Genomic DNA, 22,945 nt, shown 5'->3' with positions numbered 1-22,945 from the left:
GTGCTAGCTAGCTACAGCAGGCAATTCCCAGCCCTCCTTCTATCACATCCGACCTCCAGACTAGAGGGGCTCATCTGGAGAAGGGGAGGCCCTAAGCCTGCTTCTGCATGGGGACCAGAAGTCACAATTAGAAGGAACTTACAGGAGGGGTTTTAGGCTATGTAAGTCTCCAGACCTCCTTCCCAAATGCAGCAAATATTAACTATGGCACAGAATATAAAGGGTAAAAATCAGGGCCTTCCAGTCCCCTTGTGCCCTTTCAAGAGACCCCAGAGGCACCCACTGGAAGCATCCTTCCTCCTTCAAAAGGAGAAGAATAACGGCAACCAGGAGGAGCCTTCAAAGATAATACTCCAAGCTCACTTGACTGTGGCACCTGGGCTCTGCTGTCTCATTGCCATAGTATCACCACTGTTTTCATCCCACCCCTTCTCCCATCGCTGCCCACCTCAACTCTCTCCTGTGCCTGGTGGGCTTCTCAACCTCCTTGCCTTCCCTTTCAGACTCCCCCATTACCCACACCCTTCTTACTTCAACCAACTCCTCCTCTTTCCCCTCACCAGCCCTCTGCGCTGACCCAAAGAAACCTAAAATCTAGAGTTTATGTAACAGCAATAAGAAATGCCAAAAAGAGACATGCAACCAATCTGCGACAAGCACACATCACCCTGACCATTGTGCACCGTAGCCACCTCCCCTGCCTTCGTCGCTTCAGATTGCGAGCTCTTGGGGAGGGACCATTTCTCTGTATTTATACGGCCCCTAGCATAATGGGCTCTGTAGAGATCTGCTCAGGCCTAATTTTTAGGCCCAGCCTGAGCCCGAGAGGATCGAGTCATTTTCCAACCCAACCCTTCCGCCCTAACCTGGGTTATTGCCACCATGGGGTCAGCACTAGATGGGCCATTCATCTGGTTTTAAACCAGACAGTCCTGTTTTGGGTGGCTTGTCTCTGTCTGGTATGGAGCCAAAGCTGGATATAGTTTTGCCCGATATTAACAGGGGGAAGGGGGTGGGGGCATTTTGAAGGGCCCGTCGCTCCGTACCTGCAGGCATGACTTCATACACACTACACGTGTGAGGCAACGTCAAGTGGAGACACCACTTTGAAGAGCACAAACTGCATGTATGGTGTGTGTGAGGTCACGACACTGGGGGTGGGCACATGCTATTCCTGAAGTACTGGGACATTCCGCAGCGGCCACCGTAGTTGGCATGGCGGCAGCTTGGGTGCCCTGCTCCTGCCATCCAACACTCTCTCTGTGCAGTGAAAGCCACTGCAACTTCTCGGCACACTCACTCCGCAGCATGCACAGCACAATGGGGTGATGGTGTTCGGCAGAAGCACGGCATGCAGCTGCTGCCACGCCTACCCTAAGGGCAAGAGGAGGAGATCTGACCCAACAGAGAGGGTCCAGATGTTTTCCCACCTGACCCAGACCGGACACTTGTAGTTGGGTCCCATCGGGTTCAGGTCAGGTTGCAAGACTGATGCTGACGGGAGGCCTCCAAGCACTGACATAATACTACAATCTCAAAGTACTGTCAAATGTTTCAAGCAAATTGAATAAGACATACTGAACAGTCATCATTTGTGTATCATTTTACAGAACAGTGGGCTTGCAAATGTGACTTTTGCCCACCGCTCCTGCTGAGAAGTCACAATCCCTCATGCAACGGTTGTGTGTGTGGCCCATTACATAGGTCTCAATCATTTCCACATGGTCATCAGGGTTGTCAGAGATAACTCAGCAAGAGGCTTAGTAAGTGCAAGAGCAAAAAATGGTTCAATTTTTTATTTAACTTTTCCTATTCAAATACAAACTTGTATTTCAGTCAGGTGAGTTGACTAGCTCTAGAATATTTCACCGGCTGCTCGCAATTCCTTTTAAAACCAGCAGGCAAGATCTGGCTGGACTGCTGTGTTCAGCAGCATACTATGCTGCGTCTGCTAGCAGCCTCTAGTCATCGGCTAGGTTACCCGTCATTGCTGATGGTACGCCACACGTGCTGCAGCTTCAGGACAGCTCAGAGGGGTGCCCAAAATCACTCTGCAGCAGGTGACTTCCAAAGATAGTCACTTGGACAATCCAGGCACCAGACCATTCAGACAGCCAGAGAGAGAAATACTGCAAGTACCGTGAAAACAGCCATTGAACAAGCCAAAGCAACACTTATTTACTAAGGAGATTTTATTTAAGGAAAAATAATCTGAGGGAAAACTGGGAATCTACTGGCTTGTAGGATAGCCAGCACTTGTTTGCAGCTCTGCCAGCATTTACACAAAAGCAAGAGCCGTAGTTCTCAGGGACAATGCAGACAGGTATTTCTGCAACAGACAGCAGGGCCAGCCAGTGCATTATTGAACTGACATCTTCACTACCCCAAACCTGGGCTGCTTGGCTCCAGAGCTGAGGTTCCTCCTGCTTATGTCATGGCTGGACAGTAAGTGCAGACTGCCACTGTATTATTATTCAAAACACCTCAGGCCTGAAATTTGACATTTCCTTCCTGGGTAGATGAGTTCTGTAGCGTGAAAGCTGAAAGTATACAGTGAGTTGTCTGTAAGGAAGCAATTAGCAGTGGCGAGTGTGAAGCACACAAGCAGATTCTAAATGAGTTTCTCTGCTTCCCATTCCCTACTGCATCCCCTGGAAGGATGTCATTCATCAGGGAGAGAAGAGGCACATCCGTCAAGGTGGCTATTAATGCACTAGCAAAACTGTACAGAAAAGGAAAAAAAAAAAAAAGATACTCAGGCAATGAGCCCGTTCTCTGATGCAGATGTCATGGGGCAGCAGCTGCTTTATCAATAGCTCTCTTTCCCACCCCACCCATACAGTCTGCGCAGTTGCTCCAAGAAGCACCTGGACCGTATTAAAGGAATGGAAGGGGAGAGAGCAGAGAGAGGTGGGATGCAGTTCTGCAGTAACATGCACCGTTTCATTGCAGCATCAGCAGAAATCTATGCAACACTGGAACCAGCCATTAAATAGGTTTCAGAGTAGCAGCCGTGTTAGTCTGTATTCGCAAAAAGAAAAGGAGTACTTGTGGCACCTTAGAGACTAACAAATTTATTTGAGCATAAGCTTTCGTGAGCTACAGCTCACTTCATGCATCCGATGCATGAAATGCAACCGATGAAGTGAGCTGTAGCTCACGAAAGCTTATGCTCAAATAAATTTGTTAGTCTCTAAGGTGCCACAACTATTCCTTTTCTTTTAGCCATTAAATAGGTGTCCGTTCATTTTCACAAGGACTCCTTCCCGTGCTGTTTTATAACCTATAGTCCAGGAGTATGAAACAAAAATCTGTTTTCCTTGATGAATATTTTTATTTAAAACTTGAACATAATGCTTTGTTATTGTAGGGCTGATTGGGAGAGGGGCAGGTAGGACGCTGCTTTTTTTTTTTTTTTTTAAATATACAGGAAAAGTCACATTTTGGAAGGAGGGGGGAATCCCCTGGGACCTTGTACAAAGTGGGGGGAGAAAACAAGAGACATTTTGATGCTCACTGTGGACAGGGCCCTTTGTGAGTAGAATCGTCACTCTTCTAGATGTTTAGAGACCATGTAGGTCTGTCAGAAAATGAAGGACTCCTTAAACCAAATCACGTTAGCAGAACTTTCTAGCAAGAGGTGAATACCGAAAACAGAGGTCCTGCTAAGCAAGGCCAAAATGGGACACCTAGGACACCTCTGATGAGGCTGACTGGGATGAGGGGGAAGGGAGACCTTTCCTCTCACAGTGTGCCAGTGATCACTTTCACCTTTTTAGTCTCAAGACAACAAACCTGTGTGCACAATACTACAATCCCCAGAGTCCAATTTCCTTAAAGTGGTGATAATACAAATATATATTTTGTTTAGGAACAACAATCACTGCTTTATAAGTTTACAATACTTTTTGAAGTAAATACACTACATTGTGAGGGAAACGTGTGTGTAATTTTCAAAAACACTAGATTTAAATTACATATTTTATAGCAGTTGCTCTCTGTTTTATGCATGTACTCATGACCCCGACGCAATACCTTTGCAACCCCAGTTTGAGAACCCCTGACCTACACAGTCAGAGCCATGCCAATTTAGGGTTTGTTTACCAGTGCTAGGGGTTTCCAAAGGGTTTAATTGGTGGTATTTAGTTTTACATCAGTATTTCTCTTCCAATGCTGCCTTATTTAGATTTTAAGTTCTTTGGTGCAAGGAGCACTTTCCTATGTCTGAAGTGCCTAGGACACTGTTGGCGCTACACTCACAAGTTGTGAAAGGGGTATTGTGATACCAAGAATAAGGTATGGGATGTGAGTAAATGCATCTGAGGAAGGTCAAGATCTTCAGCAGAAGCCAGTTACCAAACATCACCCACAAACACCAACAATGAAGCCCATTGCTACTTTCACAGAGCTGCAGGGGACTGCAGATGAAATGCTATGAAAATCCTCTCTCTATGGGAGTAGTAAGGACACTTGGCTAAAGACTGAGCATTGCATGTGGCAACCTGTTGTCTCCATGGACCATATCATGGGGAATATTTAATAATGGGTACTACAATCTAGCAGAGGAAGGTCTAACACGATCCAATAGCTGGAAGTTGAAGCTAGGTAAATTCAGACAGGAAATAAGGCAGAAATTTTAAACTGCGAGAGTAATTAACCATTGAAACAATTTACCCAGGGTTGTGGTGGATTCTCCATCACTGACAATTTTTAAAACAAAACTGGATGTTTTTCTCAAGTATCTGCTCTAGGAATCATTGTGTGTTCTACAGATCAGACTAGATGATCACAATGGTTCCTTCTGGTCCTGGAATCTGTGAAGCTAATTTCCATATTAATGATGTGGATGATTCCAGTCGCCTCTATTTTATGCAGATTAGGTGCAACTCTTTAGTTCCTGGCAAGCTTCCAACAGTCTCATTTGGGCTTAGTTTGGTTGTCCTAGTTAGCGCTATAAGGGAGGCTGGCAGAGAAACAGGGTGAGTAAATAAACAAGGCGGCCTAGAGAAGAAGCCTACTGTTGTTTACTTGTTAATGCAGCATCAGAGTGGCGAAGAAGACTGCAGTTCCTTACTGCAGACATAGGGACCAGAGAACTGAATCATTTTTCTATGTAATCTTAAAGGGTTGGGGGTTTTTTGAAAGCCTATTAAGGTAGCCTTTAATTTCCAAATCTTCTCAATAGGGTAAAGTTACAGCATGTAACCTTAAATAGCTCTTCCAGATGGATTAAAGCCCATCTATTCATTCATAATTCCAAGCACAGTCCAGCTGCAGAGGAGGAGATGAAGTCCTTGTGCAGAAGAGTTAAACTGGCACTTCAAGCTTCACAAAACTAGTTTTGCATGATATACCCCAACAATAAATGGTTCTAAAAGGATTTGTGCAACACAGCCTAGCTCACAGCTTGGCTTCAATATTAAGAGTGCAGAACTGGGCAGCTACTCTTCTCACTTCCTTCTGGACATTACAGTACTCATTTTTTAAAAATGATTCCCCAGAAAACAGACACATACTGGTTGGTGTTTTAACAGGATACAGGAAGGAAGTACTAAAAGGGTTTAGCTTTACTATAAAAGAATTAGACGTAGGAATAACAGGTTTCAAAATAAAAATCAGCATAACATGTTGATGGGAAACAGTAACTAGTAATCAAACCATGAGATGAAAGTTTGTACCTTCCTCAAATAGATGCAGGTACTCAGCACTGTGCATCCAGCTCTTGTGCTTGCAGGTTCATGCACCATGGACTGTTTTACAACACATGTCCCCATTGACCTTTAAGTTTCAACTGATTTTATGTAAGCTCGAAAGCTTGTGTCTTTCATCAACAAAAGTTTGTCCAATAAAAGATATTACCTCCTGTACCTCATCTCCCTTAATAGAATTTGAGACAATCCAGTAAAGGACAGGGAAACACCTACATCTCAGTTTGACCAATACAGATCTGTTACAGGCCGTTTTCAATAGACTTTATTAACATCCCACTCTGGAATAGTATCACTTATCCACCTCAAGGAATCTCCTGTACAGGATGCAAAAATGGCAGTCAGTTTCCATGTGCAGATCGAGGTTCAAATCCTGAACCACAATTTCCAAGCATCTCTCACGTGTTAGTTATGATCATGGATGCTAACGTAAGTGTTCTACTGTAGAACAGAAAAGGAGACAAAAATTAGATGAGTCAGCATAGCTGTCAAAACTTGGAGGTAAGAGCTGAGAACGCTCTGGCCAGCTCTAGGCAAATGTCTACCAAATGTCATGCAAGGTATGCTTTAACAATCACCCAGGGATGACAGGGTGGCTCAAGGAAGCCAAAATATTTACAGGTTTGCCAATTGTGTTGCACAGCACATCCCATCTTCAATGGAAGCCTCTCACTAGGCTACAAAATAGAAAGGAGCATAAACTGTGACAAATCAAGTATAATTAGACAGGCCAAAAAAGAATTTGAAGAGCAATTAGAGAAAGACAAAAAACTAACAGCAACATTTTTTTAAGTACATCAGAAGCAGGAAGAATGCCAAACATTCAGCAGGACCCCTGGATGATCGAGGTGCTAAAGGAGCACTCAAGGAAGACAAGGCTGTTGCAGAGAAGCTAATGAATTCTATTCATTGGTCTTCACTGCAGAGGATGTGAAGGAGATTCCCACACCACAACCATTCTTTCTTGATGACAAATCTGAGGAACTGTCCCAGATTGAAGAGATTTTGGAACAAACTGATAAATTAAACAGGAATAAGTCACCAGGATCAGATGGTATTCATCCACGAGTTCTAAAAGAACTCAAATATGAAATTGCAGAACTACTAACTGTGGTATGCACCAGGTGACTGGAGGGTAGCTACTATGATGCTAATTTTTTTAAAAGGCTCCTGACAATTACATGGGGGAGGAGGGATAGCTCAGTGGTTTGAGCATTGGCCTGCTAAACCCAGGGTTGTGAGTTCAATCCTTGAGGGATCTGGGGAGTTGCTGATTGGTCCTGCTTTGAGCAGGGGGTTGGACTAGATGACCTCCTGAGGTCCCTTCCAACTCTGATATTATATGATTCTATGCCGGTAAGTTTAACTTCAGTACCAGGCAAATTGGTCGTAACTGCAGTAAAGAGCAGAATTACCAGACACACAAATTAACACGATTTGTTGAGGAACAGTCAACACAGCTTTTGTAAAGGGAAATCATGCCTCACCAATATATTAGAATTCTTTGTGGGGGCCAACAAACATGTGGACAAGGGTGATCCAGTGGATATAGAGTACTTGGACTTTCAGAAAGCTTTTGACAATGTGCCTCACCCAAAGGTCTTTAAGCAAACCCAGCAGTCATGGGATCAGAGGGAAGGTCCTCTCATGGATTAGTAACTGGTTAAAAGACAGGAAACAAAGGTGTCAAGGTTCCTTCCCCTCTCTGAACTCTAGGGTACAGATGTGGGAACCTGCATGAAAACCTCCTAAGCTTATTTTTACCAGCTTCGGTTAAAACTTCCCCAAGGTACAAACTATTTTACCTTTTTCCCTTGGACTTTATTGCTGCCACCACCAAGCGTCTAACAGATATATAACCGGGAAAGAGCCAGCTTGGAAACGTCTTTCCCCCCAAAATCCTCCCCAAACCCTACACCCCCTTTCCTGGGGAAGGCTTGATAAAAATCCTCACCAATTTGCATAGGTGAACACAGACCCAAACCCTTGAATCTTAAGAACAATGAAAAAGCAATCAGGTTCTTAAAAGAAGAATTTTAATTGAAGAAAAAGTAAAAGAATCACCTCTGTAAAATCAGGATGGTAAATACCTTACAGGGTAATTAGATTCAAAACACAGAGAATCCCTCTAGACAAAACCTCAAGTTACAAAAAGACACAAAAACAGGAATATCCATTCCATTCATCACAGCTTATTTTCTCAGCCATTTAAACAAACAGAATCTAATGCATATCTAGCTAGATTACTTACTAAGTTCTAAGACTCCATTCCTTTCTGTTCCCGGCAAATGCATCTCACACACACACACACACAGCGCCTTTGTTTCTCCCCCACTACAGCTTTGACAGTATCTCGTCTCCTCTTTGGTCATTTTGGTCAGGTGCCAGCAAGGTTATCCTAACTTCTTAACCCTTTACAAGTGAAAGGGTTTTTCCTCTGGCCAGGAGGGATTTTAAAGGTGTTTACCCTTCCCTTTATATTTATTTATGACAAAAGGGTAGGAATAAATGATCATTTTTCAGAACAGAGAGGGAGAAATAGTCATATCCACAAGGGATCTGTACAGGGACCAGTCCTAGTCAATATATTCATAAATGTTCTAGAAAAAGAGGTAAACAGTGAGGTGGCAAAGTTTGCAGATGATATAAAATTACTCAGGATAGTTAAGTCCAAAGCAGACTGCAAAGTTACAAAGGGAGCTCACAAAACTGGGTAACTGGGCAACAAAACAGCAGATGAAATTCAATGTTGATAAACGCAAAGTAATGCACATTGGAAAAAACAATTCCAACGTACAAAATGATGGGATCTAAATTAGCTGTTACCAGTCAAAAAAGAGATAGTTCTCTGAAAACATCCACACAATGTGCAACGGCAGTCAAAAAAGCAAACAGAATGTTGGGAACCATTAGGAAAGGGACAGACAATAAGTCAGTAAGTATCATAAAATCACTACATCAACCCAGGGTACACAGACACCTTGAACATTGTGTGCAGTTCTAGTCATCCCATTACCAAAAAGATTATTAGAAATAGAAAAGGAACAGAGAATAGCAACCAAAATCATTATGGGTATGGTATCAGCTTATTGTGGTATCAGCTTCCATATGAGGAGAGATTAAAAAGACTAGGACTGTTCAGGTTGGAAAAGAGATGATGAAGGGGGGATATGATGGACGTCTATAAAATCATGAATGGAGAGGAGAAAGTGAATAAGGAAGAGTTATTTACTCTTTCACAAACCGGCTGTAGTTTGCCCTCCCCTGTCCTAGGACATTGGAGAGACAAGGTGGGTGAGGTAATATCTTTTATTGGACCAACTGTTGGTGAGAGAGACAAGCTTTCGAGATCTGTGTAAGCTTGAAAGCTTGTCTCTCTCGCCAACAGAAGTTAGTCCAATAAAAAAATATTACCTCACCCACCTTGTCTCTCAGATACATTTCTTATCAACCCTGAAAAGCTTAAACAGTAAACAAAGCTCTAACGCATTGCTAAGCAATGAGTATAGCATAGATCACATGCGCTCACTCTAATAACGTCCACAGATCTCTCCTGAAAGGCTGATCTGCATGTGACTTCATAAACAGGTTCTCGGGCTCAAACCCAGCAGTTAAATGTTAACCGAAGGTCTTGAACATTCACTAACTCCTCACTGCACTTATCACCCTCAGAAAGAGGGCCCACAGTCATTCAGCAAGCAGATTCCAGAATTAATGTAACAGTACAAATATTACTTCACCTCACCCATCTTATCTCTCGAATATCCTGGGACTGACACAGCTACAACAACACTGCATATAAACAGTACAAAGACATTCAAACAGCAGATGGCCACATTCTGTGCCTAAAACTCATCAGACAGAAGTTTCCATGCAGTCTGTGGGTTCTAGTTTCACTTGCAATCAGGACTGGGGCTAGTTAACTCTCAACCCCAGAAAGAAAAAGCTGTTCTTTACTAGGTAGATGACCTTGAAGACTGGGTTCTACCTCCCTCCCCCCAGTGTATCTCATCTGAGGAAAATATTTAAATAGGTCATTAGTCTGGGTAATGAGCTAGGGATAAGAAAAGTTCTACAGCGACTTACTGATGTCATTTTAATCAAGTTACTAAACATTCATAAACTCAGTTTATACATCCATAAAACAGATAATTACTACTTCACAGGGCAGTTGTGATGCTTAGTGTTTGTGAAGTTATTTTGTATCCTCAGATGAAAGTCTAAGTAAGTGAAAAATATCACTAGTTACGATTTAAACACCCTGAAAAGTATCTTCACTGAGAACAATTATCTAAAAAGCTAACAAGACATTTGCATATTTGATAAGATCCTAATAGAACAACTTTTTCAATAAAAACTTTTTAAAAAGTCTTCAGTTTGGATGAAAGCTTCCCATGTAGCTGGAAACTGATTTGAAGTATAATGACATAGCAGACAGAGGGATAAAATAAAATTCAAAGAGATACAGAGAAATCTGTTCAGAAATCAATACAGTATTCCCTAGACATATTCTAAAGAATGAAATTTCACGGAGCCCACTGTTAAAGGAATGAAAGCAGGTTGCATGTATTCTCTCACTTATATGAAACTGTGCTTTTCAGCAGAACCTAAAGGGTTTTAAAAAACTAACTAAGTGTTGTAGGGGAAGAAACTACAGAAGGAAATGAAAAACTAAGGCATTGCCTGTACAAAAGGCTATACTGCTTTAAGTATACAAGTATAGTTAAAAAGAGGTACATCCCTCAGTGTGGACGCAGTTATAACATTATAAAGGTGTTTATACGCAATACAGCTATTCCTGTATGGGAAGATGGAATAAGGGTATGTCTACACTTACCATTTAAATCGCAGAAAGTCCCTTTCTTGTGCTAAAACCGCAGGACTATCTACACTTGTTAACGACTTTTTGCAGTGAAACTCAGAAGTTTCACCACAAAAAGAAAACCACCTTCACAAGAGGTATACAGCTCTTACCTCTGTTCTTTTTGCGCTGTTGTGGAAGTGACACATTCCACCAGTGTAAACACCCTCTGGAGGATATCCCACAATTCCAAAAGTGACCACTCTGGCCAGCATCTCTGCTGCTCTGACACATGGATGTCCGCCCCTCCCCCTGTAAGCCCCAGGGAAGTTTGAAGCTCCCTTTCCCTTTGTTTGTAGCTGTGGCGGGGAAAGCAGCCAGACAGCAGGAGGTTTTTAAAAAAAAGCCACAGAAGAAACTAGGAAGTAAAGGGGCTCCTGAGACATGAAGCAGGGCAGCACGGGGAACTGAGCAGGAACCCAGAATGTTTCCCAACCCCCCCCCCCCCGACCTATTGCGAGAGCTGCACTGTGGGATGGCTGCCCTACAGTGCTGCTCTCATCAGCGATGGAAGTGCTGGTAGTGTAAACATTCTCTGAGGCTGAGGAATTGAGTGAGTACACAAACCAGCGCTTTACTTTCACCGGTTCCCTATCACCAGTGAAACTTATAGTGCAAAAACTCTGTACATGTAGACATACCCTAAGCTATACCAGTATAAGGCGCCTTTATACCAGCGTAACTGCAGTCACACAGGAGGCTTGTACCAGAATCAACTGTTTTGGTTAAAAAAAGATCATCCCTAACTGAATTAGCTATACTAGTTCAAAATCTGTATAGCTCAAACCTAAAGCCTAGTCTACATGCAAAAGTTGTACCACTTAAATTTAAATTAGATTTTAAAACTGATTTAATTAAAACAGTGCAAACCCATGTAGACAGCGCTCTTATTTTGGCTTGAAGGGCTTATTTTGTTTTAACTTAAATCCGTTCTCAATTGATTTAATCTAAACCAAAATGAAAGCACCCATGTGGGTTTGCACTGGCTTAACGTCACAACTTACACCGGTGCAATTTCTCCATGTAAATAAGGCCTCAAATCATGTACTGTGAAGCTAAGGTTCCACTGCCACACAGAATCCTTGCCCAGCATAAGAACGTATTGCAGGTGTTACAACATTAAGCCTGGCTGGAAAACCTGAATCCAAGGAGCAGTTAATATGACTTAAGAGACTGGATTTCACTGAAATAAAGATGACGTGTCTGGCCAGCAAGTAAAGCTGGTTGTGGTATTTAGATGTGATTCCCTGTCACAGCTTGCCCTGATAGGTGGCTGTCAGGTGAAGAGAAAATAAACTTGCTTATTAAAAATTGATCTAAGGGAAAGAATCTTGTTGCAGTGCAACTACCCCAGCAAAAGAAAGAAATTCTACTGCTTGGCCTATTCCAGATTTAGGGTCAAATCTGGCAGTTCTTACTCAAAACCATCACTGAAGTATGAATATGAATATGGAGGATATGGCTTTTAAACACTTCATTAGGAGAAGCAGGAGTCTCCTAGAAATTCATGGAAGTAGTTACATTATGATACAATATACATTTCTGAGCACTTAACAAGGTGATCAGTCAGTGTGAAGCTCAGTTAACCTCAGAACAAGATAACTTGCTGTCAAGAACAAGAGCCACCGCATGAAAGACAGGAATCACTGAAATGTAGTGGTTCAAAAGACAATTTCATCATTGACATCCTCTAACAGGGAAGAGTCACATACATTGAAAGCCCTTATGAGTGAATAGCAAAAGCTTAATTAATATTGTGCCAAGGAGTTGTGGAGAACTATAATGAATGGCATTTATCGTTTCAGTTTAATATGGCAAGTTGATGTGGTTCCTTTTGCAGTTCCAGCCGTTTATTCCCTTTTCCTTCAAAATTACGTTTCTCCTACAACCGACTGGGCAGACCAGTTGGACTGAGATGCATGGAAAGGAGCACGCTATACAATTAAAACAGATAAAGACCAAGAACCAATTAAAAATTCCCAGGGAATTAACTCTACATATTACATGCATGGGGCTTTGAAAATACCAGCTATACAAAAAGAACAGGAGAACTTGTGGCACCAGCTATACAAATGAATCCTCTTGCAAAGACAGCCTACACAAATACACAGCAGGGAACTTTCAGCGAAGTCCACTGAGTGCGTTTGAGCCCTTTGTCACAGGGATCAGTGCAGACTACTACCAACTGGTCCTTTACAGGTGAACAATTTATCTACAAAGAACTACCTTTCAAATGTTAAAGAGTCCATCTTAAAACCTGAACAGGCAGGTCTGCTCAAAGGCTTCGGACTGGCTGTTCAGAGGAGAAACCAGGCAATTCTAACTTGAAATTAGACTAACCTTGGGAATTGCTGCAAACAGGGGATGCCTATACTGCCCCATGTATCTCCCTCCACCCAGTGGAGGAATGAGCTGTCTACAAACCACTGTCTGGAGTTCCTCTCCTCCAGTTCCACCCTAGACCCTCTCCAATTCAGCATCCACCCTTGGCACTCCACTGAAACTGCTCTCAAAGTCTAATGGCTTCTTCCTAGCCAAAGCTCAGAACCACTACTCCATCCTCATCTTCCTTGACCAGACAGCCACTTTTTATACCATTGACCATGCTCTTGTTTTGAAATTTTGTCCTCTCTCAGCCTCCATGACTCTGTCTTCTTCTGGAGTATGTCTACAGAGCAGCTGGGAATGTTCTTCCCAACATGGGCAAACAGACACGTGCAAGCTCTGCTCAAGCTAGCATGTTAAAAATAGCCATGAGACCGCAGTGGTCCAGGCAGCAGCTCAGACTAGCTGAGTACAAACCCCTCCTCCCCTTCAGCCTCCTGGGCATATACACAGGTGGCTAGCCTGGGCTGCCAGAGCCATGCTATTTTTAGCATAGCAGCTTGAGCAGAGCAAGTGCATTTGCCTACCCATGCTTGGAAACACACTCCCAACTGCTACGTAGCCATATCCCTGGTCCTCCGACCTCTCTAATTGCTCCTTCAGCACATCTTTCACAGATCCTCATCTCATCCAGTTTTCTAATGGGGTTCCACAGGGCTCTGTCCTTGGTCCCCTTCTCTTCACCCTCTACACCTTACCCCCAGGTGATCTCATCCACAAACACAAATTCAAAACACCCTCTCTATGCATACGAGTCATAGATCTACTTCTACTCCAGATCCATCTCCTGTCCAAGCTAAAATCTTGGCCTCTCCGTCTAACATCTCCTTATGGAATTCTAGCCACCAGCTCAAGCTCAACATGGCCAAACAGAGCTCCTACTCTTCCCACTGCCTCTTTCCTCCATCACTGCAGACATTGCCACCATCCTGCCTGTCACTAAGGACCATCGCCTGGGTGTCATTTCTGACTCAGACCTCTCTCTAGGTCCTCTCATCCAGACTGTCTAAATCTTGCAGATTCTTTCTATTAACATTTCTAAGAGATGGCCTTTCCTCTCCAGCCACAGAGCTAAAACTCTCATCCAGGCTCTCATCTCACATCCCCACTTACTGCAACATCCTTTTCTTTGGCGTCGACAAATGCAATATTGTCCTCACTCACCTCCATTCACAATGCTGCAGCAAAGATCATTTTCCTACCCCGTCTCTTTAACCATCTCATCCCTCCACTGGCTCTCCCTTCTCTAGCAGAAAAAAAAAACAAACTAATTGTCTTCACTTACAAGACCCTTAATAGCATATCCCCAGTCTACCCATCATTAAGGCTAAGATTTTGTCTGTTATTTTTAGTAAAAGTCACAGACAGGCATGGACAGATCACGTGCAATAAAAAAAAAAAATCAAAGAAGCCATGACCTGTCTGTGTCTTTTGCTGTTGTGGCAAAATGATTTCCCCTGCCACCATGGTGGCTGGGAGCAGTGGGGTTCCCCGTCTGCCCAGGGCAGCTGGGAGCTGCAGGGTGACCATATTTCCCAAAGAGAAAACAGGACATCCCCAGCCACTCGCCCGAGGCATCCTCCTTCCCCCTGTCTGAGGTTGTCGCCCATTCCCGGAACTCTGAGGAGGGCTCCCTCAGGAATCTGTCACCTGTCGCTGGAAACTTGCGAGGGGTCCCGTCGCTGCTGTTGCTGGAATCTTGCTAGGGCCCTGTTGGCTGCCAGCTTGAGTCCCACAGTGCCTGGGGCTGAAGCAGAGAATGTCACAGCTGTCTCTGGCAGACACGGATTCCATGTCTTCCATGATCTCCGTGACATAAATGTAGCCTTACTTAACATCACTCATTCACTGTTGAGATTTCAACTCCCACCTCTGACTGGCCCCAAGTTCAAAGGAGAGAGGGGTCTTTCAGAGAAGGGAACACAAAAGTTCAAACAAGGAAGCATGGTGACCTGGGAGCTTTAAGAGCAACCCTTCTAACACAACATTGTCCTAAACTGCAATGAATGAACTGGTTTAGAGTCAGTTTACTGTACGGTAAGCTTGACCTAAATTTTTCAGCATAGCATGTGGATTGTGCAGCACGCCCATGCAGCAAATTAAAAATTCTGCAGAAGTCAAAAGACGTTTGTATTCAATTAAACATGAAAGTGAATTCCAGCAGATTGTCCTTGTCCAGGTTACCCTTGGACTATTAAAATATTACATTTTAATTTTACAAGGCCGCCTCATTTTTAATTGTAAATGCACTGCAGAATTTTGTACTGAATATACAACTGCCTTGTAGAAATGAACAAGGAGAACCTGGAGATTTTGGCATTAAGGTAAGGGGGTGCTTGGGCTTTTTTGCACCTCAGAAGCCATGGAAAGCAGTTTGGGATTGTGGGATAAACACATTAGTTTGATGATTCTGCTGAAGATATCAGAAGTGAAAGAGTTAATTGTTGACTTTTCAATCATCGTTAGGGTTCAGCATTAATCCTCTGAAAGAATGGGCCAGTTCATAACCCAGAGCCTTGTTTCAGCAAGTTGGCAGATGTTACTGCATCACTTTGCACTTGGTTCATGTTTGTTAGGTTCTCTTTGCAACCAAACAGGTGAGAAAAACAATTAATTGAAAGCCTGAAACGGTTCTGCAGAAAGGGGTGGGAATCTACAGGAAATTCCAGAACCACAGACTACATGGGTCCCACATATAATCCAAAAAGGAACCATTACAATGCCTCAAACACCTGGTCCTTCCAATACACAGGTATGATTTGAAAGTCCTGGGAGAAGGATTGCTACTAGAGAAACCCAGTAGCTGCTTCTTTTGGCAATGTGTGACTCTGAACTTTTGCTCATCGTAATGACCATGTGGCGTAGGAAGGGTTCAGACCTCTGTAGCCCCACTCTTTGCTTAGCTGAAAGGAGTCACTGGAAGGCACGCACACGTAGGCATGCACCACTCCAAGGCCCAGCTGACTGCCAGTGCTGCTACATACAGATCACAGCAGTGCTGGTCTGCAGGGCAAGCCTCGGTAGCTGCTTTTCTAACTTAACTTGTAGAGCTGTAAAACACATAAATGGTTATATGTTCTAATGGCCTGTGATACTTTTAAGATAAACATGATGCTCAGAGCAAATATTAGGCTTGAGATTAGATAAAAATGTTCTCTTGCTTTTGACTTCACTCTCAACCCTTAGAATGCTGGAGAAATATAGTCAAATTTTCCTCCTCAGTCCCTCTTCACAACTGCTGATTGTTCCTTCTTCCCAACGCCTCGCACAATGTGCTAACCAGATTCTCCCCAGCTCTATTCTGCCACCAGCCTATATCTTTCGCACCTTAGGAGCCTCTGGCTGCATACAGATTTCCCATCCAAAGGCCTCAGATGTGCACCCCATCCAGCCATCTCTCTTTCTAGTTCAGAGTCAGAGGGTTTGGTTGAGAACTGACTGACCGCTATGCTACAAATCAGTACGATCTTGTGACAGGAGGAAGAGGAGTCAAGGGTCAGTACAGAGTCCTTACATGTCCCATCCCCCTGCTGCAGGAGATTTTCATTGATTTCCCACAGTAGCTTTCCTAGAAGATGGGAAAAGTCCTTCATAAGCAGTCAATTCACAGGCATTATCCACCTGGGAATGAGACAGTTTGTTAAGGTTTATTGTACCATTGCTGATCATTCTGACTTCTCTTGTATGCTTTGGATACATTAGTTTCAGTCTGTGCATTCCAGTTACTGCAACAGACTTTTTCCCCTAGACTTTGAACACATTAAGATTTCCTTCCCTTGAAGGGCTTTTTGGCTGTTATGCTGGGACTTAATTATATACTGCTTTATTTCCCACTTCCTTCTCTGGGAAAAAATTGGCTATTTCTAACCTCTGATAAAGATCCTACCAAACTAGAAAAATACTACAAACAAGTAACATAAAAGAGGCCAATCTCATAGACAATACGTGTCCAGGCAAATGCAGCTGTCCTCAACTCAGATCATCTGAAATGTGGAAGCATCCACTTAAATGAGAATTGCACTTTTCAGAAATTTGTCAGAGTTTTGTCCCCTGTTCTCATTATGGGATACATGTACCCCTGGGGGTACAGAGAGATCTTCCAGGGGTACATCAACTCATCTAGATATTTGCCTCATTTTACAACAGGCTACATAAAAAGCACTAGCGAAGTCAGTACAAACTAAAATTTCATACAATGACTTGTTTATACTGCTCTGTATACTATACACTGAAATGTAAGTACAATATTTATATTCCAATTGATTTATTTTATAATTATATGGTAAAAATGAGAAAGTCATCAATGTTTCACTAATAGTGTGCTGTGACACTTTTGCATTTTTAGGTCTGGTTTTGTGAGCAAGTAGTTTTTACATGAGGTGAAACTTGGGGGTATGCAAGACAAATCAGACTACTTGAAGGGGTACAGTCGTCTGGAAAGGTTGAGAGCCACTGCCCGCCTGAACCATTCAGATAATCTGGAGTTTACCTGCATCACTTGCCTCTCCTTTTCTAGGTGTACTTCAACTATAGACCACCAGATCAACCAATTGGTGTATCTTAATCAGATGTATCCTAATCCATTTGTCCCACTAATGTAAACAAACAAAATTAAAAAAAAATCCTTCTCCCTCCACCTCTGATCACCTATTCTCTTCCCTTTTATTCTTCTATCTCCCTTCTCCCCCACCCACAGAAACACGGAAACATTCTAATGTCAGTCAGCTGAAAGAACTGGGTCACCAGGACCCAAGGTCTAAAAGCGAATGCCTTCCTGTTTATTAAAAATCATTTACAATATCGTCTTACTCTGACATCTTTTAAAGAAAGAAAACTCTCACTAACTCAACGATCTTACATTAAAAAGTAATGCTGAAGAGTAAGGAGGCGATATAATAATTGGCAGCAGCTCAGTAGCAAATGCTCCCAAGCTCAGGGGGTGGTGGTGTAATAATACACAAACTTTCCGTGGAGTAGCCTTACAACAGCAGAAAAGAGTTCAAACTTGATGTGCACATTCAGTGCCAACTCATTTTAAGACAGGAATCCCACATACAGCCAGGAGTTCCACACCAATAAGTAAGAGCTTTACAGTCATGGACTGGAAAGATAAGCCCTAAAAAATGCAAACACATCCATAGCTCAGATGTAACATTCTCCAAACAGCTAACGTCATGAAGAGGAAACAGACCATGTTTTTCTGAGAATCTCATGATTTCACTGCAAAGATTAATACACTGCATACAAACAATTCTTAACATGACTCACCGGGAAGTCTGTTCATGTTGACTCCTTGGGCTGAGAGTCCTATTCCCATGTACCTTCAAACAAACAAAATTCTGTTAGTTAAACGCAGAATGGTCAAGTCACATGAGATTCTCCCCTCCAGAAATACAGGAAACCATTTTAAATTAGTGTTTCACTGGAGACTTCCCTCAGTACATTTATTAGTTTCTGGAATCAAAGAGAAAATGCCTTAATCAGTCATGGGAACTGATGCCTCTCTGCTCTCCAACTGCAGCTACATTCCTACAGCTCCTAATTGGTATGAAAACTAGAACTAGAACCTCACAAAAAGAAAAGGAGTACTTGTGGCACCTTAGAGACTAACAAATTTATTTGAGCATAAGCTTTCGTGAGCTACAGCTCACTTCATCGGATGCATTCTGATGAAGTGAGCTGTAGCTCACGAAAGCTTATGCTCAAATAAATTTGCTAGTCTCTAAGGTGCCACAAGTCCTCCTTTTCTTTTTGCGAATACAGACTAACACGGCTGCTACTCTAGAACCTCACAGTAATCAGAGCAGCTAGCCCCCTGGTTTTCCTGCATCAAGATAAGGTGATGACTTACAAGCAGCTGACAAGAGAGCGAACAAGATTTAAGCATCAGATAATTCTAAGCAACTCAACATATTGGCTACTGATCCTTACCCAATATAAATCCACACCACAGTCAAAAGGGATTCCTGCCAGGGGCTCTGCTTCTAGGGCTGTCTGCTTCAATCCCCCCATAATGGGGAGCAGAGCTAACAGTGTCCTCCTGAAGTCTTAGGTCTGGTCTATATTAGCAAAGTTGCATGACTGTATCTAGTTATACCAGTGCAAACTACTAACGTAGACTCACTCAAATCAGTTTAAACCTTGTTTACTTTGGAAACTTACCAAGTTAAGCTAAACTGAGTTAAGGGAAGTTTTACTCAGTTCAAATGAGTGTACCTTGAAGGTATGCACCAGTTCAATTAGATCAATTTTAAATCTGTTTGATTGCACCAGTACAAGTTTCCTAATATAGATATGACCTTATCCCTCAGGTATTCTTCTACCCCATGTAGGTTAGAGGGACCAAATATCACACATACATAAGGCTGGTAACGGAGCATTTATCACTTAAGTCTTTCCACCTTTATCTAGCATGCACCACTTAATAGACTGCCTTGAACAAGAGTAGTTACATCTTCACCACACAACTGGAATTTGAAGAGGAAGGGAGAAAAACTGCTAAATCTAAATCAGGATATCAGAGTACAAGTGTGATTAATCAGTTGTAGCTAAGACAACTAAACTTCCAACTCCAAATCTCTCACACAATTTAGATTTTTATGCCAAGTTCATGGAGGACAGGTCCATCATTGGCTATTAGCCAAGATGGTCAGGGATGCAAGCCCATGCTCTGGGTGCCACTAAACCTCAAACTGCCAGATGCTGGGACTGGACAATAGGGGATGGATCACTTGATAATTGCTATGTTCCGTTCATTCCCTCTGAAGTATCCCCACTTTTGGAAGACAGAATACTGGGCTATATAGACCATTGGACTGAACCCGTATGGCTATTCTTATGTTCTTATGAATTCAAACAGTGGCACTGTGTAAAGCCCATCAGTGTATTGAAAACACTCAGATGTATATTACTATATTGGTGCTAAAAGAAAAGGAGTACTTGTGGCACCTTAGAGGATAACAAATTTATTTGAGCATAAGCTTTCGTGAGCTACAGCTCACTTCATCGGACGCATTCAGTGGAAAATACAGTGGGCTATTGGTGCTATCACAGTGGCTAGCTAAGACTGCAGCAGGGCTATCTAGATACTTCAAACCTGGAAAAGGCTGAGGTGGGAACTCCCTCACGTGCCTAAAGTTTTATCTGAGGGATTTCTAAACTGCAATTATTTTGTTCATTCATCCCTCACCATGAGCTAAATGTGGAAGCCCTGCTGCATGACCTCCCAGGCTGTTGGGGAGACACAGCCTTCCCTACCCAGCCCTCCATACAGTTTCAACCCAGATGTGGCCCTCGAGCCAAGAAGTTTGCCCATCCCTGAGCTAATGGAATGGTCCATACCAATTCTTTTATTCCAAGTGCACAGCTGCACTGGCAGTCTCAGCCTGGCTCCTCAGAGTAGTTGGCAGGCTTCGCAATAGGTTAACATACTTCCCCCCCCCTCCCCCCCAAGAAAACAGAGCAGTACAAATACGCTTCCCTTCTAATAAAATGTCAGTGATTACCAGAATTAGCCCTCTGTCCTTTACGGCTCTCCAAACTGAATGAGTGCTAACAGCCTCCACCCTTGTCTGGACTCCATAGTAAAAAATGTTTAAGTAGCATCTCAGTGAGCCCTGCAAACTCCAGTTAATTCTCAGGTTTAAACTGGGCTCCAGAAAAGAACAGTTACTTGCCCTGCAGTTACGGCTTGTCTACACTTGAAATGCAACAGCAGCACAACTGCACCACCATAATGCTTCAGTGTAGACCCTACCTATACTGACATGAGGGGTTCTCCTTTTGGCACAGTTAATCCACCTCCCTAAGAGATGGTAGCTATATTGATGGAAGAATTCTTCTGCCGACCTACCGCTGTCTACATTGGGGATTAGGTGGATTTATCTACATGCCAAGGGGCGGGGCTTTTTCACAACCCTGAGTGATGTGGCTAGGTTGACTAACATTTTAGTGTAGACCTGGCCTCATTGTGGTTCTCTGAGGTGTTGTCAGTGTGGATCCCACTGTGGGTGCACATATGCCTCATATATGGGAGACGGACTTTTTAATAGATGTGTCTGTCAGGGCAGCACAAGCCTGTGCCCCCTCATGCTCCTATGTGAGGGCATCAAGAGCAGAGCAGCTGCAATTCAAAGCCCAAGGTAGCTGGGGACTCTGAAAAGCAGGGATGGAGGGCAGGTTGTAGGATCCACATTCAGTACATCCTGAACCACAGTTACCATAGGGTAAGTAATCATTCTCTCTTCTTTGAGTACATGTCAGTGTGGACCCTGCTGTAGAGGGCTGGCAAGCAGTATCCTCCCGGGATAGTGGGAATGAGCAGTTTCAGCTGCATGAGCTGAACCATCATTGTAGTACTGCTCTCCTGAACTTGACATCTGACTTTGCAGCTAAATCTAGGCATGTGTTTGACAAAATTCAGTGGGACACTCCGGTTGCCACCTTAAAGACTGATACTGGCACGCTCCTGAAGCGGGCGGAAACCATTGCTTGTGTTCTAGGAGAGTGAGCAGGGATGCTTGGTGGGACTGTCCACCAGCCAGCTGGTAACAGTGAGACACACTGGGTTATCTATTTCCATATCCTTTCTGATGAGATCACCTCTGATCTAAAGGTTGGCAAACTACGGCCCGTGGGACCATCCTGCCCTGCCCGAGATCCCAGCCGGGAAGACTAGTCCCCCCGCCCCTCCTGCACCGCCACACAAGCAGCGCGGCTTGCGCCCGCCCACCTCCCAGGCTTTCCAATAAGCCTGTCCTGCCGCCAGCATGGTAAGGGGGCAGGAGGAGTTGGGTAAGGGGGAGGAGGTCCCGGGGGGCAGTCAAGGGACACCGGGGAGGGGGGTGGATGGGGCAGAGGTTCAGGGCGGGTCAGGAGACAGCAAGTGGAGGGGTTGGATAGTGGGTAGAGTCCCTGGAGGTCAGTGGGTCCTGGGGGAGCAGTTAGGGACGAAGGTCCAGGAGGGGGCAGTCAGGGGACAAGGAGTGGGGGGGGCTGGATGGGTTGGGGGTCCCGGGGGGCCTGTCAGAGGGCAGGGGTGTGGGCAGGGGTTGGGGCAGTCAGGTGACAGGGAACGGGGGGGTTGGATGGGGGTGGGATCCTGGGGGGGCAGTTGGGGTGGGGGTCCCAGGAGGGGGCGGTCAGGGGACAAGAAGCCAGGGATGCGGTCCAGGGGGGCTTAGGAGCGGGGGTGTGGATAGGCGTCAGGGCAGTAAGGGGACAGGAGAGGTTGATGGGTCGGGGGTTCTGAGAGTGGCAGGAAGTGGGAGGGAGTAGATGGGGGTGGGGGGCCAGGCTGTTTGCGGAGGCACAGCCTTCCCTACCCAGCCATCCATACCGTTTTGAAACCCCGATGTGACCCTCGGGCCAAAAAGTCTGCCCACCCCTGCTTTAGATGCACGGCTGTGGCGAGAAATAGAGAGGGCAAGCCTGAATAGTTTGATCCTGTCAATATAATGAAGTCCTGAATACATCTAGTGCAGAGGTGGGTCACATCCGGCCCACGGGAGCAGCCTGCCTGGCCCTGGAGGCTAGCCCCCAGCCCCTCCCCTGCGGTGTCCCCCTGCAGCTTCACCTCGCCGCTCCGCCAGTGCTCTGGCCCACCGCTCCTGCTGGGCAGCGCGCCAGCGTGGCTGTGAGCTCCTGCCACTCTGAGCTGCATGGTAAGGGGGCGGGGAGCAGGGCAATTGGATAAGGGGCAGGGAGTTCCGGGGGGGCAGTTAGAGGACAAGGAGCAGGGGGCGGTTGGGTGGGACGGGGCAGTCAGGGGACGGGGGGATTGGATGGGGGTGTGGATAGGGGTTGGGACAGTCAAGGGACATGGAGCAGGGGGAGGCTAGATGGTGCCGAGGTTCGGGAGGGTGGGGGGGTCAGGGGATGGGAATGGGGAATAGGGGGGTTGGATAGGCATGGGAGTCCTTGGGAGCCTGTCAGGGGGGTGGGGCGGTTAGGGGCAGGGGGTCTTGGTAGGGGCCGTCAGGGACAAGGAGCA

The 22,945-nt window shown here is 44.5% G+C and overlaps 1 protein-coding gene across 4 annotated transcripts in view; it reads right to left on the bottom strand.

Annotated features, from left to right (window-relative positions):
- Positions 1-22,945, bottom strand: part of RANBP10 (RAN binding protein 10) — a 170,115-nt gene that overhangs the window by 118,911 nt on the left and 28,259 nt on the right. For 2 of the 4 annotated variants that reach the window (XM_038368100.2, XM_038368101.2), the window contains exon 3: positions 18,223-18,275. The exons of 1 other annotated variant lie outside the window; for it this stretch is intronic. In XM_038368100.2, the coding sequence (XP_038224028.1) occupies positions 18,223-18,275 (53 nt within the window). Of the gene's footprint in view, positions 1-18,222; positions 18,276-18,885; positions 18,908-22,945 lie in introns of those variants that run through there. One more of the 4 variants, XM_038368102.2, reaches the window with a different exon arrangement.

This window comes from Dermochelys coriacea, chromosome 12 (genome assembly GCF_009764565.3).
Source record: "Dermochelys coriacea isolate rDerCor1 chromosome 12, rDerCor1.pri.v4, whole genome shotgun sequence".
NCBI lineage: Eukaryota > Metazoa > Chordata > Testudines > Dermochelyidae > Dermochelys > Dermochelys coriacea.
This window is presented reverse-complemented; position numbering and strand designations above follow the sequence as displayed.